General features: G+C 42.5%; 1 protein-coding gene across 1 annotated transcript; it reads right to left on the bottom strand.

Moving 5' to 3' along the window:
• Positions 1-483: 483 nt before the first annotated feature.
• Positions 484-5,362, bottom strand: Cdkn2c (cyclin dependent kinase inhibitor 2C). Its single transcript, XM_006977764.4, has 3 exons — positions 5,223-5,362; positions 4,628-4,767; positions 484-1,249 (listed from the first exon to the last, which is right to left on the bottom strand). The coding sequence occupies exons 2-3, from the start codon at positions 4,754-4,756 to the stop codon at positions 872-874; spliced, it is 507 nt and encodes a 168-aa protein (XP_006977826.1). The 5' UTR covers positions 4,757-4,767; positions 5,223-5,362; the 3' UTR covers positions 484-871.
• Positions 5,363-15,195: the final 9,833 nt, after the last annotated feature.

Here is a 15,195-nt window from a genome sequence, read left to right on the forward strand (position 1 = left end):
AAGTCTGAGAATACATTAAGCAACTGTTTCATTTTTTTTTTTTTATTTTAAAAAGTCACCTAAGGGGCAGCTTCCACGCTGCTATTTGCTTTCAGCACTGACTTTTTAGAGCTGATGTTTTGTTTTCAGATTGCTACTTCTGAAATCTGCCTTTCAGCTGTTTGACTCAATTTTGAGGAAAAAGGGAAGACTGGACATTACTAGGAATTCACACTGAACTAATTTCAAGTCTGATCTTCAAAAATGCTGTTCATATTCCTTTTTGAAGCCAAAATACTAATAAAAGCAGAGATAGCCAATGAAATATTTGGGAAGGAGTATGGGAAAGAAAATAAAGGAATAACTCAGTATAACTGGATTTCCAATGTGTTCTTTTCTAATGTTAAGACTTACAGTATTATGAACTTTTAACACATTTCTTACAGAGTGGCAAGTTGTGTATAGGTTATAGAGGAGTAAAAAAAAAATCACAGGAAAATGTGGTCCTCTTCTGAAAATGTGTTTTAATTAGGCAAAAGATGCATCAGGACAAATAATTTTTAAAACAACGTCTCCAAGTCAGACACTGAGACTGGCAAAGGGTAAGCAAAGAAAAAAAAATCATAGATAAAATATCCAGAAGAAAGGCATAGCTATTTGCAATTACATGTTAGAAATCAGAATTTTGACAGTGAAAAAGTTGTTTAAATATTTCATAAACTTGTAGTGAGATTTCCAATTAGGCAGTTTCAAAGAAGTTAACTAGCTGCTTAAAAATAAGAAACAAAACAAAGTGATAGTAAACCAGCCAGGACGGCCAAGCACCTGACTGACCAGGTAAAGGCGGCATGGGAAGGCCTCCCTGCTGGCTCGCTCGCCCTCTGGCTCACACTCACTGTAGATTTGCGGCTCCCCCCACTCCATTTGCCTCCATCAGGCTCAAAACCTCATTTCTTCCATAGAACCTGGCCACATCGAAGGCGGTATCCCCCTTGTGATTCCGATGCCCCACATTGCTGGCCGTGTGCTTCACAAGGAACTCCACCACAGGGAGGTGGCCTTCTTTGGCAGCCAAGTGCAAGGGCAGGTTCCCTTCATTATCTTCGATGTTAACATCAGCTTGAAACTCCAACAGAGCCTGTACAGTGTCCAGGAAACCTGCTCTGGCTGCATCATGAATGACAGCGAAACCAGTTCGGTCTTTCAAATTGGGATTAGCACCTCTGAGTAGAAGTCTCCTGGCAATCTCCGGATTTCCAAGTTTCATAACCTAGGAAAGAAGTTAAAGATGGGAGAATCCCTCCAGCTCTGGAGCTACAGCAATATTTAAAGACATCTATCTGTCCTATTCTGGCCATTATTTTTGATTCAGTACTTGAAGAAGACTTATACCACAGAGTTTGAAGGAGGGTGTAGCAGGCAAGTACCAGTTGGTAAAAATAGAAGAAAAGTACAAAAATTGATCTTATTAGTCAATAAAAATATTCTAAATAAGCCCAGATGTGGGATAAATTGATCAATAAAACAATATTTCTGCAACATGAATAAATTTGATGGCTAATTTGGTTTTTTATCTAATTTGATGGCTAACTTGCTTCTTTATCTTTCATGAAGACCTGTGTAGTTTTTTGCTTTTTTTTTCTTCTTGAATTCCCTAAAATAAAAGAAATGTAATTTGGTATTTAAGTAAAGACTCCTATTTGTTTATTCATGCTCATAAAATATACCTGGGGTTATTAATTCTGGAAGATTAAATGGGAGTAAAATTTATTTCCTAGTAGCTACTGAAAACAAATGATGGTGGGTTTCTTTAAACCCCCAGATAAATGTCACTTAGTGTAGAAATGATCCTTTAAAATCCCAGAGTTGACATGTTCTTAAATGATATGTTTTACAAGTTCCTTCCAAATAGATATTGCCTGAAATTTTTAAGCATGATTTTTTTTTCTTTACAGGCTATAAATATTGGCTACTAGAAACATTCCACGGCTAGAATTCATTTCAAATTACAGAATATCACTGAGTTATTAAGGTATTAATTAAGCCACTGAGTTCTACATTGCTTATTATATCCATTTATTTCAAGCTAAGTTGGTGATCTGCCTTATATTAGAGGGAAATGCCTGCATGGCCACCATTCTTAAGAAAATCCAACAGCCACCCTACTGTATTAGTCAGGATTTCTCAGTGTTCTAACTAGCCTTCTGATATTCAAGTAAGCAAAAGTAAAAATAAGAAATTTAATGTGTGTGTTGGAACAGACAGCTCTATCCTGTGGTTTGAGTCATTTAATAATCAACTGGTGATCCTGTCTAATTTCCGTTTGCACTCATAACATTTAAGAAGAGCTATTTGTAAACTAACAATATTTTGAAGGCCAGAATGTAGTATCAATACTTGCTAGCAAGGCACAAAATAATTTATATGACAAAGACTTATTTACTGTTGTTTAAGTGTATTATATTTTAAAAGATGTCTGTTAAAGATCTCTCATAAGTAAAAATGTATGTATAACAGCACTTGAGAATAAAATATATATTATTTACTTGTAAAAAATATTATTCTTGTGTGAAAAATATTATTATCATTAATCTACCAGAAAATTCCAGCATTTGAACTAGTTTCAGTTATACTTAGGTATATTCATAAGAATCCAAGTTATATAATAATAAGTGAGCTACTTACTAGACACTCAATATCTATTAGAGTAAAAAAGTAATACATTTGAAAACATGCACAAAGTTGATTTGATCTCTTTAAAATGTTTTTAAAGAATTGCAAATTAGTAAAATATATTTAGAATGAATAATACTTTATAAGTGCAAGTTACACACTTTGTCATTATATTAAGTTTCTTCTTTAATAAAACCCTCTCACCCCTTGATTTAGAGCAGTAGAAAAATGACCCAAAATTTATTTTTCCAGAACCTCCATGAAATATATTGTCTGGTTATTAAAAATTAATAGTCTAATTTTAATTTTTTTCATATCTCCCTAAAACCGTAGTCACATTTAAAGAGTTAAAGTGAGTAAAACAAGAAACAAGCACCTTAGATCTTTGCAAAGCAAATGTACGATGGTCTTTGATTATTCTGATTGAAAACAATATCAAAAGAAAAAGGCTTCTACAGTTGAGTAAGAAACATAATCACAGATTAAAATTTGCCATCTTTGGCAGAAAGTAACAGTAATACTACAAATGATTTTGAAGAAAGTTCTTTCTGATGACACAATTTCAGAGTCAGGATTATGTATACTGAAAAAGACTCTCAGTTGTGTGTGCTTGCTTCATTATACATCCTGATATTAAGCTACAATAAGTGGGTATTATCTAAGTTTGTTAATATAAACAAAAGTGGATGCTTATTATTTTTTAAATGTTTGTCAGAATTTAATTATCTTCATTACCCAACTGCCCTGTTTGCAAAAGATTCTGAACACAGATGAAGTGGCTCATACTTCGTGAAACTGACCTAATCTTTTGACTTTCAACAGAAAACCTTTCAGTATCTGGAGTGTAGGGCACTGCTACCATCACCAAACCAGCACAAAAGTATTAGGTGGTAAGACGAAAACAAAACCCTTTCCTTATTTAATCTACCTGAATCAAGATAAATATGTTTGTGTCTCTGCATAAGCCTCCTCAATAGTAAAAATTTTGCAAGGCCAGGTGTATTCTGACTTAAAATATACAGACCGTGTGAGCTTCCACTGTGGTTATCTCCTGGCACTTATATTTCTGATTTTTTAAACAGAAACAAAGCTCTCTAATGCCTTTACCCCAGTGGATTTTCAAAAGCTGCTCGTGGTAAGGAAAAGCTCCCAGGAGTACCATCAGAACACCAATAAAAGCAACTAGTGGAGATCACTTTTCCAACTCTTTGTTTCTATGCCTTTCAGCAAAGTTACATGACAACATTCGGAGGAGGAAAAAATATTATCAGGTCCATCCTCAGCAGCTGGACATGTGTCAGTTGTTGCCTGTAAATCTAATTACTGAAAATCAGAGCATACCACCGCATGACCACGAGGATAATAAAAAAAACTACTGCTCAGCTCTGATTAGAAAATTCAACTTTTTATTTCTCCTCACTCCTGAATATTAGGTACCATATTAACTGTGAAATGTACATCCTGTCCTGGTGCCCAGGCTATCCCATTCCAAACGAGGAAAGGTCGTTTGTTAAGACATGAAGCAGCTGAAGGAAAAACACCCTTCCTAGTAGTCAAGGAAATTAACTTTAAAGTCAATTATTAGGAACAAAATAGGTAAAAACCACTATTAGCTGTGTATTTACTTCAAATAAGAGTCATAATAATGTGCTTAAAGAGCTATCTGAAACAACACAGCACAAAACAAACAGATTTCGACGCTAAGACTACTTTAAAATCTCCACTGTCACAAAAACATTCCAAAAATTATGACCAAACCTACGATTCTCTTGATATCGAGGATGTTATTGGGTTTGACGAGTTTCTCCAAAGTACGTCATTTTGGGGAGTTGGGTCCACTTAAAGATATAAAATATGGCAACCAAGTAGGTTTTAAAACGGTGAAGATTTGTACCCCTCAAAATTTAAATGCTGTCATTTTAGAAACCCAGGCAACCTTATTAACTTGTTTTTCCCCACCTCTGTGGATACCAACCTGCAGCGCAGTTCTCCCAAATCCATTTTGAGCGTTGACGTTTACATTATTTTGCAACAAACTAGTAAGTTGCTCTAGGTCCCCCCTGGCAGCTGCGGACGCCAACTCGTTCCCCCAAGGCTCGGCCATTCTTTAGGGTCCTGACGATCGGGAAAAGACGATTAGTTGCTTCTCCTTTCCCACTTTCCTTTGCTCCTAATCAGGCTGCATGATGGCATCGGAGGCTGACAGAAGGACTGGGATGGTTAATCTGGAGTAGAGCTTGGTAGTAAATACTAGTAAGGTCGGCCTGCCAAAAGCCCGCCCCTCGATTCACACGTGATTATTCAGCAAAACTGAGCCCATTGGAGAGGGGCTCTTCTCCTAGCTTTTTAGCTTTAACCCCTAAGAAGGATTCTGGCGATTCAACAGAGACACATACAGACACACAGGCATTCTTGATTAATTACTCTGGACGTGAGATGTAGGCAGAGCTGACACGTACCTAAGCTTCACAGTTCTGTGAGGAGGATGTGCGGAGCCTTAAGGGACTAGATCAGCTCAGAAAACACCGCGGGAGAGAAAGTATTGGAGAGAAGAAAAGGCTTTAACCCACCCTTGTTCACGATGGTGACTTGAGGCAGAACTTCAGGGGCAGGTCCTCCGCAGGGCTCGCTTTCCATCCGTCTCGCCGAAGGGGGTAGTTCCGAGTGCTGCTCGCCAGTAGAGCGCCGCGATGGCTGGATGCTGACGTGCTGGGGGGGTTAAAGATGATCGCCGAAGGCAGACCGGAGCAGCAGTTCCGTGGCCCTCAACTCTCGGGTCTCAACGACTCCCCAGCGGGCTCGGCGCCTTCAGAAGAGCCCCCGGAGCCCGCCCGCCGGGCTGCCGCAGCCCCGCCGAGCCTCAGAGGCCGTGGGAGCCGGGCAGGGCGCAGGTCTCCGGAGGCTGGTGGGCGCGCGGCAGGCCCCCGCCAAGCCCGTCATGCCGGTCCCGCCGGGTCCCGGGACTCCCGGCAGCCTGAGGAAGGAGCAGGGCGACGAGGGACGCGTCTACCGGGCTCCGGTCGCTGTGGCAGCTCGCCGTAGCATCGCGGCTGCACCGGGCCAGCTCGCCAGTAACTTCCCGCCTACGACCGAACTAGCTCAGGCTCTCCACTGCAAGCGCTCGCTGAGCGGCGGTCGTCGCCTCTGCAGCGGTCTTTCCCTCTTCTCCGATTTTCCGGGGGGCTCCGGTGATGGGAAGGGTCCTTGGAAGTAGAGGCGGTCGCCACAGTTCCCGGGCGCAGCCAGTCCCGCCGATTTCTTGGCGTCCGTCCAGCAGCAGCTCGGGCGCTGGGTGCCACTTGGCCAGTTCTTCGCGGTCCTCCGGCCTGTGCCCCTAGTCTGTGCCGCGGACAGGGCAGCGGCGGCCAGCCAGCTGGGTCCCGGAGCCGACCCAGGCAGAGCCCGTCCCTCCCGAGCTGCGGCTGACAGTTTCTTTTGTAGTCCGACTCCCCAAAATCTCGGAGAGCTGCTCCCTTCCCGGCTTCAGGCACTTGCGCGTCTTCCCCCCTTTAGGATCTTTCCCTTCCCTCTCTCCTTTGCTTCTTTTTCCGCTGGAGCAACTGCTGCTTCGGTTGCCTCTGCTGAGACGGTGCCGGTTTCTTATCCCTTTTTTCCGACCTCATCAGCTTTTTTTGAAAAGAAAAAAATTGAGCGCTTTTTGAGTTGAAAAACCCGCCCCCATTTTAACGGCAGAGTTTTAAGGAGGCTCCGTGGAGTTAGCGCGCCGCGGGAGCGGGAAGGCCGGGCACCGCCCACGCCCCGCCCTCCGCCCTGGCGGCGCACTGGCCGGCGGCGCGCTCGCCCCGCCCCCGCGGCCCCGCGCTCTCCTCTGCCCGCGCAGGGCCTGGGTCCGCGGGGCGGCGGGCCGCGGGGTTCCTGCCCACCGGGCGCCCCTGCCCAAGCCGGGTCGGGGCCGCCCGGACGGGCCCTGCTGGGCTGGGGCTGACTGGCTGCAGCCCGCGACGCCGAGCCCCTAGCGGGCGGGACCCCGGCGGTGGTAACCCGGCGCCGGCTGAGGCTCTAGAGGCTCCGCGGCCCTACCGCTGGCGGGCGGAGAGCGCTCGGGCGCTCCTGGCGTCTCCTCTGCTGGACCCGGGCAGCTCCCGGCCTCCGCGCTCCCGGGCCAGGCCCGCGGATTGGAGCGGCCTGGCCTGCGGCTGTTGCCTCCTCCTCCGGGAGCGCGCTCTGGCTGAACCCCTTTGCTCCACCGCAGGCCTTGGCACCTGTCAGGTCATTGCCAGGGCTGCGGAGGCGACCCGACTGACAGCGCCAGACAGAAGTCTTGTAGACTGAGTTGTAGGAGAACGGAAAGTATGTTACGAGAAATCACGATGAACTTAGAAGCTTTAAAGTTCCAGGGTCTAGAAAATGTGACTTCTCTTCTTGAGGGAAAGGGAGAAATGGGATTAATTTTAAGCAAAGTTTACAGTAAGTTAGAAAACAAACCAGCACGGTTGTATGTGAGCAAAATGAAACCAAGCAAAAAATGACAAGTGGTCTAATTAGAACCAGCCATGGCACATATATCAAGCAACATCTGTACCCAGTTCCATGGAGTAAAATGGAAGTATTAAAAACAAGCCAGAAACATCTGGGTAATCATCTTGAAGCAGGTTGGCTGTTAGGGAAAGTTGAAACTAGCAAGAATTTGGCAGTGTTTCTTGAAATTGTTAAGGGGAGAAAAACCAGCTATTTTCTGGTGTGACTAAAGCTGAATATTGTAAATCAGGTAACAACAACCAAAGAAATGAACTCCTTAAAAGCAAACATTTTAACATTATAATATTTAGGATTCCATGTATACTGTATACTCGATCATTCTGGGAACTATGAGATTTTAGTTCAGCTGGAAGTTGTGATAGGACATTGGCACTGTTAAAGTGATACCTGGCACTAATCCAATTTACAAACATTGCCTTCTACAATTTAATGGCATCTTGCTTGGGGAAAATATGGTAATGAGAAAGAATAAAATTGTATGTATTCTGTAAAACATGAGTGTACATATGTTCTGACTTTTATCAAATAAAATACTTGTGTTGTGAAAGAAAACTCATGATTTAGGGTGCTTTTATCCAGGCAAGCCTACAGCTCCTTATGTATCTCAGGCTGGCTTATTGTAATCTAGAAGCAGCCTGGTATGGCTGGATTACAAGTATGCAGTACTGTACCTTGTTGTATTAAGAGTTTTTGGAGCTGGGCGTTGGTGGCGCATGCCTTTAATCCCAGCACTTGGGAGGCAGAGGCAGGCGGATCTCTGAGTTCGAGGCCAGCCTGGACTACAGAGTGAGTTCCAGGAAAGGCACAACACAGAGAAACCCTGTCTCAAAACTTGAAAAACCAAAAAGTTTGGAGGCCCTAAGAACGAAGATTTTAACATCCCATCACCCATAGGTAATATGTAAATAAATATAAAAATGATATGGTACCTGCAAATAAGGAAAAGCAGCTGGGTGTGGTGGCCCATGACTTTAATCCTAGCAGTTGGGAGGCCAGGGCAAGCAGACTCTGAGTTTGAGGCTGGCTGGTCTACATTGTGAGTTCCAGGATAGGGCTACGTTAGAGATACCCTGTCTCAAAATAAATAAATACATCACTAATTTTAAAAAGGAGCAAAAACAGTTCAATAAAGTTCTGCTCTTCCGCTGGGCGGTGGTGGTGGTGCACGCCTTTAATCCCAGCACTCGGGAGGCAGAGCCAGGCGGATCTCTGTGAGTTCGAGGCCAGCCTGGGCTACCAAGTGAGTTCCAGGAAAGGCGCAAAAGCTACACAGAGAAAAAAAACAAAACAAAAAAAAATTCTGCTCTTCCTATGACTTCAGTTGCTCTTCTTAAAATATTAACTTTTTAGGTTCGTTTAAAAAACTTGTGTGGCCTACCATGAGAGGGAGCACATTCCTGAGGACCAGGACCCAGAGGTGGGTTACCCCGGAGACCTAGGATAGAACCAAACAGACTGGCAAAAAAAAAAAAAAAAAAAAAAAAAGAGTCAATGAAATGATTCCTAATGATTCTCTGCTATACTCATAGATTGGTGCCCAGCCCAGCTGTCATCAGAGAGGCTTCATCCAGCAACTGATGGGAGCAGATGCAGAGATCCACAGCCAGACATTAGGCAGAGCTCTGGAATCCTGTGGAAGAGGGGGAACAAAGATTGTAGGAGCTAGTGGGGTAAAGGACACCACAAGAAAACCCACAGAACCAACTAACCTAGGCTCATAGGGGCTCACAGAGACTGAACTGACAACCAGGGAGCCTGCATGGGACTGACCTAGGCCCTCTGCATATATGTTACAGTTGTGTAACTTGGTCTTCATGTGAGACCCTGAACAGTGGGAGCAGGGGCTGTCTCTGTTATCTGCTTTTGGGACCCATTCCTCCTGGATTGCCTCATCCAGCCTTAACAGAAGAAGATGTGCCTAGTCTCACTGCAACTTGATATACCATGGCTGGCTGATAGCCATGGGAGGCCCTCTGGTTTCTGAAGAGATAGAGGAGGATTAGTGAATGGGGGCGGGAAGTGGTGGTGGGGGGAGGGGAAAACTTTGACATATAAAAACAAAACAACAAAACTTATGTGTCAGGGCAGTGGTGGCATGTGCCTTTGAATCCTATCACCTGGGAGGCAGAGGCAGGTGGATCTCTGTGAGTTCAAGGCCAGCCTGGTCTACAGAGCTAGTTCTAGGACAGCCAGGGCTACCCAAAGAAACTCGGTCTTGAAAAACCAAAACTAAAGAGTAAATAAAAACGTGTGTGTGTGTGTGTGTGTGTGTGTGTGTGTGTGTGTGCGCGCGCGCGCATCAGGACAGAGGAGGGGCATTGAATTCCCTGATACAGTGAGCTGTCTTATGAGGCTGGTGGTGGGAAACAAACGCTGGGCCTTTGCAAAGGCAGCAAGTGCTCCTAACTACTAAGCCATCTCTGCAACCCAAAATACTGCTTAAGAAAGGGTTTGGGTTTTTTTTTGTTTTTGTTTTTGTTTTTTTGGGTGGGGGGGTAGTTTTGGTTTTGTTTGGTGCCTAAGAGTGTGCTTCCTCTGCCTACTCTGAGAAGCAGAACTGGCAGCACACAGTTCAGTCCAGCTGAGAGAGCTTAAATAAGCACAATGAAGGGCTACCGATGAAGATCCACTCCTCTCTCCCTCCCTCTCCTTCCCTCCCCCCTTCCTTTTCACATCCCTCCCTTTCTTCCTGGGCCTTCTGCCTCAGCCTTCTTAGTTCTTCCTGAGTTTATAGGCATGTGCTATCACATCAAGTTGAAAAAAAAAAATTAGATTTAAGAATATCTGTCCCCCATAACCTTATATTTTAACACATACTCAGAAGATTCACAGGTACTCAGTTACATCGAAAATTAACAGTTTTTCTTTTAATATAGTTGTGTCCCTCAAACGCTTAAAGGCAACCTGTATAGTTGGATATAAGGTACTAAGAGTTGTGGGAATCATTTTAAAGGACTTACAGCAAGCATATGGTTTAGTCAAATTATTTCATTCTTTTCCCACATTGACTCCAGCCAATAAAGAGTTTCTACATGATTAGCTTTGAGGAATGTGAATGAGGTAACTATACTTTCTTGGTTTTAAAATCTTCCTTCTCTTTGTTGAATTTATAGATAACAGAGGTGGCCCCCTAGGGGGCCTTTTTAAAATTACTTATACTTGTGGCTTGGGTATTTATTTCTGAGAGTCAACAGGCTTTTCATATGGGTACTTGTAGGACTTAGAAATTCCTTTCTTGAAAAGTAAGAAAAAAAATGCCAGTAAACAACTTAAAAGCTTAAATATGATATTAATAAGTAATGCTTACAGTGTTCTCTAGTTATTAAATATGATACACATTTAAAAGTTACAACTCTGTGAAGTAAATATTATTCTCATTTTTTGATGAGGGAAATTTGAAATTATGATTTAAAGTCATTAAGTATAGGACTGGAATTCATATCTTAGGCCCTAAATCTTAGGCCATTCCTACTACTTACAAGTCCAAGATCAGCCACTAGACTCTTTAAAATCATTGGATAAACTACCTGTTTGATTACTTAAACAGGAATTTAACTTGGTAGTAATATTAGTCTCATGATTTACCTAATAAACAAGAAACCTTGTTAAAAAAAATTCGGTTATCTCAATCACAGGATCAAAGTTAACACTACAGTAAGTCATTTGATAGAGTGAAGACCCCAATATCATGTGATGAGAAGGACCTATTGCCCTTGAGTATTCTTATTCAAAATCCATAAACTCAGTATAGTCCCCCCCATCCCCTGCCCCAAAATAAGGTCTTCCCCCAAATTCTGTCCCATTCCGGCTCTCATCCTGGCAGCAATACTGGGATTAAAGGTATGTGCTGCCACGCCCAGCACAAACTCAGTGTAAATCCGAGGAAACACTAGGCAAAACCAAGTTGAGGGATAGCTTATAAAGTTCTTGACTCTTCAGAATTTTCAGGATCTGGGATGTCATTGGAGTTTATAAATCCAAAATAATTTCAAATAAAAACTTAGTTAAATAGGGACTGGAGAGGTGGCTCAGTGGTTAAGAGCTTAGACTGCTCTTGCAGAGGGCCCGAGTTTGATTCCCACACCACCAGGTGGCTCAGAACCACCTGTAACTCCAGCTCCAGGGGAATCGGATGCCTCTGTGGATACCCATACTGATGTCACATAATTAAAAAAAATAGTAAAGTAAGTATTAATAATATCACAAATAACTTATACTTGAAAAATGAAATAAAAACTCAAAGAGTTTTAGAAAGAGGTAGTACACGAAGATTTTAGAAGGTTGTATTTAAATTAGGCCAAAGTCTACTTTAGTGGACTATGAAAATGAGATTAAAATTATTTTGAATACTTATGGAAAAAGAATATCTATTCTGATTTTTGGCACTGCAGTAAAATTTTCTCAAAATGGAATTTTAGAAAAATAAAAAAACAAATTACTTTCTCATGATAATTCAATGGTTTCTTTTAAATTTTTTTCTGTAGTAGACATTAATTCTGGATGCTGGTTATCTAATCAATATAGCTAGACCATTTACTTTATAAACTTGACAGCATGGAGGGTGATACTGTAGGAAGTCACCAGAGAAACTGGGAAGAATATTGGTTTTGACCTAGCCTTGAACTGTAGGCCTTCTACTTTTTTTTTTTTTTTTAGATTTATTTATTTATTATGTATACAGTGTTCTGTCTGCACATATCCCTGCAGGCCAGAAGAGGACACCAGATCTCATTACAGATGGTTGTGAGCCACCATGTGGTTGCTGGGAATTGAACTCAGGACCTTTGGAAGAGCAAGCAGTGCTCTTAACCTCTGAGTCATTTTTCCAGCCCCGGCCTTCCACTTTCGATCATGGACCTGGACAAATTCTTAACCTCTCAAAAGAAGCTTTTCATTGTGTAAAGTGGCTTTTGTGAAGATTGAATTAAATAAAGTATATAAAATACTTGTATGAAGAAGACTTTTGTTTGTTTGTCTTTGTTTTCAAGACCAGGTTTCTCTGTGTAACAGCCCTGGCTGTCCTGGAACTCATTTTGTAAATCAGGCTGGTTTACACACTTACAGAGATCCACCTTTCTCTGCTCCCTGAATGCTGGGATTGAAGGTGTGTGCCACTGTACCTGACTAGAGACTGCAACATGAAACTTAGTCTTATTAATAAAAACAAACCCAGACCCAGGTGTAGCTGGAGTTTTCTCCAGTCCTGCCTGGTCCACAGTCAGGACAAATCTCTCTCACCCGCCAGTCCCACAGCCACTTTGACCCAACTGAGTAAACACATAGAGACTTATATTGTTTAAACTGTTTGGCCTAATGGCTCAGGCTTCTAGCTATCCAGTTCTTACATCTTAAATTAATCCATTTCTATAAATCTATACCTTGCCATGTGGCTCGTGGCTTACTGGCATCTTCACATGCTGCTTGTCATGGCAGCGGCTGGCAGTGTCTCCTCCCACCTTCCTGTTCTCTCAGTTCTCCTCTCTGTTAGTTCTGCCTATACGTCCTACCTGGCCACTGGCCAATCAGTGTTTTATTTATTGACCGATCACAGCATTTGACATACAGACCATCCCACAGCACTTCCCCTTTTCTTTCTTTTTTTTTTTTTTAAAGGAAGGTTTTAACTTTTACACATCTCCAAAGCCAGCTTGGTATATTTGGGAATTTGGGTGTAGCTTCTCTTACTACTTCCTGCTGGAGGGGGGCGGGCGCTGTATCTTATGGGGACACAAAGAAAATTTTAGGATTATGAAGTAGTCCATGAAGGTATATAGTCTGAGCCAGTTGCCTTGAATTCAATCTAGATGTTGGATTATCTGGGCCATGGTGTCATCGGAGACCTTTCAGGGGGTCTTGGCTGGTCAAACCTGATGTATCTTAATCTGAAACAAATCTATAGCCTCTGGCTTTCTGTGGAAACAAAAGTAGAGCCTCCTTTCCAAAGCAACATATCCTTACATCCAAAATTTGAAGTCAAGGTACCTTTTTTTTTTTTTTTTTTGAGACAGGGTTTCTCTGTGTTGCTTTGCGCCTTTCTGGAACTCGCTTTGGAGACCAGGCTGGCCTCGAACTCACAGAGATCTGCCTGCGTCTGCTTCCCGAGTGCTGGGATTAAAGGTGTGCACCACCAACGCCCAGCGTCAAGGTACCTTTAAAATATACATTTTGGCATAACTCAACAGCTTTTGCAATCAAATATTTTTCTTCAGTTACAAATATCAACAAGAACATAATCCAGATTCTCTGTGTGGTAGCCATCTTTATGTGGCTTATTTATTTATTTTTTTACCTTGAACCTATTGCTTTAAACTGCAGCATTCTAAGACAGAAATGGCGCTGTGGCTGCTGGCTCCATCCACTTCAGCTTCCCAACATGGCAGTGGTACGTTTTCTGCCAGCTCTGGGAGCCATCAACTCTCAGAAATAGTGGGTCTCTTGCTTCTATCAAAGCAGCGTGTAGCCCAGAAACCTCTTTTTTTTTTTGTTTTGTACTAGCAAAGGCTAAATCCATGGTGCAACTTAATGTGCCACTTGCAGAGGCCTCATTCCCGCCATACTGCAGGTCGAGCTTGCATGCCAGGAACCCACCATAGTAGCTCAAACACTCAGGCTGCTGCTAACTTGAGACAACTAAAAAATGTTTTTAGCTCTGTTTTAGAATCTTTTTTTTTTTTTCAGGTTTTAGGTGGAAACTCTTGCCAACACATTGGGTGCCATTTGTAGCTGGAGTTTTCTCCAGTCTTGTCTGGTCCACAGTTAGGACAAATCTCTCTCACTGGCCAGTCCCACAGCCACTTAGACCCAACCGAGTAAACACATAGAGACTTATATTGTTTAAACTGTTTGGCCTAATGGCTCAGGCTTCTAGCTATCCAGTTCTTACACCTTAAATTAGTTCATTTCTATAAATCTATACCTTGCCATGTGGCTCGTGGCTTACTGGCATCTTCACATGCTGCTTGTCATGGCAGTGGCTGGCAGTATCTCCCCTCACCTTCCTGTTCTCTCAATTCTCCTCTCTGTTAGTCCCACCTATACTTCCTGCCTGGCCACAGGCCAATCAGTGTTTTATTTATTGACCAATCAGGGCATTTTACATACAGACCATCCCACAGCACCCAGGTATTGGGGTGAACGCTGGAAGTTCCAAGAGAGAGAGAGAGAGAAAGAGAGAGAGAGAGAGAGAGAGAGAGAGAGAGAGAGAGAGAGAGAGAGAGAGAGAGAGAACAGGCCACAGCTAACCTCACCTTGTAAATTCCTCAGCTGACCCTATTTCCCCAGACTGGAAGCCTTTGAGTCCTCATCTGAATGGATCTCAGCTGAACTGCTGCTAAAAGCCTAAAAACTTAATCAGACTCTAGTTCCTGGTCCTCATGCCTTATATACCTTTCTGCTTCCTGCCATTACTTCCTGGGATTAAAAGCGTGTGTCACCATGCCTGGTTGTTTCCAGTGTGGCTTTGAACTCACAGAGATCCAAACGGATCTCTGCCTTCAGAATGCTAAGATTAAAGGTGTGTGTGCCACCATTTTCTGGCCTCTATATCTAGTGGCTGTTCTGTTCTTTGACCCCAGATAATTTTATTAATATGCACAATATATTGGGGAATACAATATCACCATAAGAGACACAATAAAAGTTAATATATTCAAATTATTATTATGTACTCAAGATTTTGCTATGAATGTACCGTGATGAATATTAAAGTATACTGGATAAAATGGTTTATAACTGTCAAGGAACTTTAAATCCATGGGAGGAAATAAACCATTTGTAGATGAAACAGCTGCAGAAAAAAATTCATAGAATTTGTCAGAACATGAAATTGTATTTGTTAAGGTACTAAAGGTCATGGTTAGAAAAAAAAAAGGCAGACATTCTTGTGTGTTTAAGCTTAATCAAAGGGGTGGCCTTGAAAGAATATTAGGTGTTATCATACTAACAACTAATACATTAGGAAAGCTTTAATGTTTATAAGGAGTTTCCCCAGGCATTGTATTGCTCACTGTGTTGAAATCATTAAGTTTTCTTAGTTTCATGTCA

The sequence above is a fragment of the Peromyscus maniculatus genome, chromosome 2 (assembly GCF_049852395.1).
Source record: "Peromyscus maniculatus bairdii isolate BWxNUB_F1_BW_parent chromosome 2, HU_Pman_BW_mat_3.1, whole genome shotgun sequence".
Taxonomy (NCBI): Eukaryota; Metazoa; Chordata; class Mammalia; order Rodentia; family Cricetidae; genus Peromyscus; species Peromyscus maniculatus.

Bases quoted from the DNA above. Each gene is read 5' to 3' on its own strand.
- Cdkn2c (XM_006977764.4), bottom strand. From the start codon at position 4,756: ATGGCCGAGCCTTGGGGGAACGAGTTGGCGTCCGCAGCTGCCAGGGGG. The intron at 1,250-4,627 runs GTTGGTATCCAC...CTTCTTTCCTAG, and splicing joins TTGGGAGAACTGCGCTGCAG to GTTATGAAACTTGGAAATCC.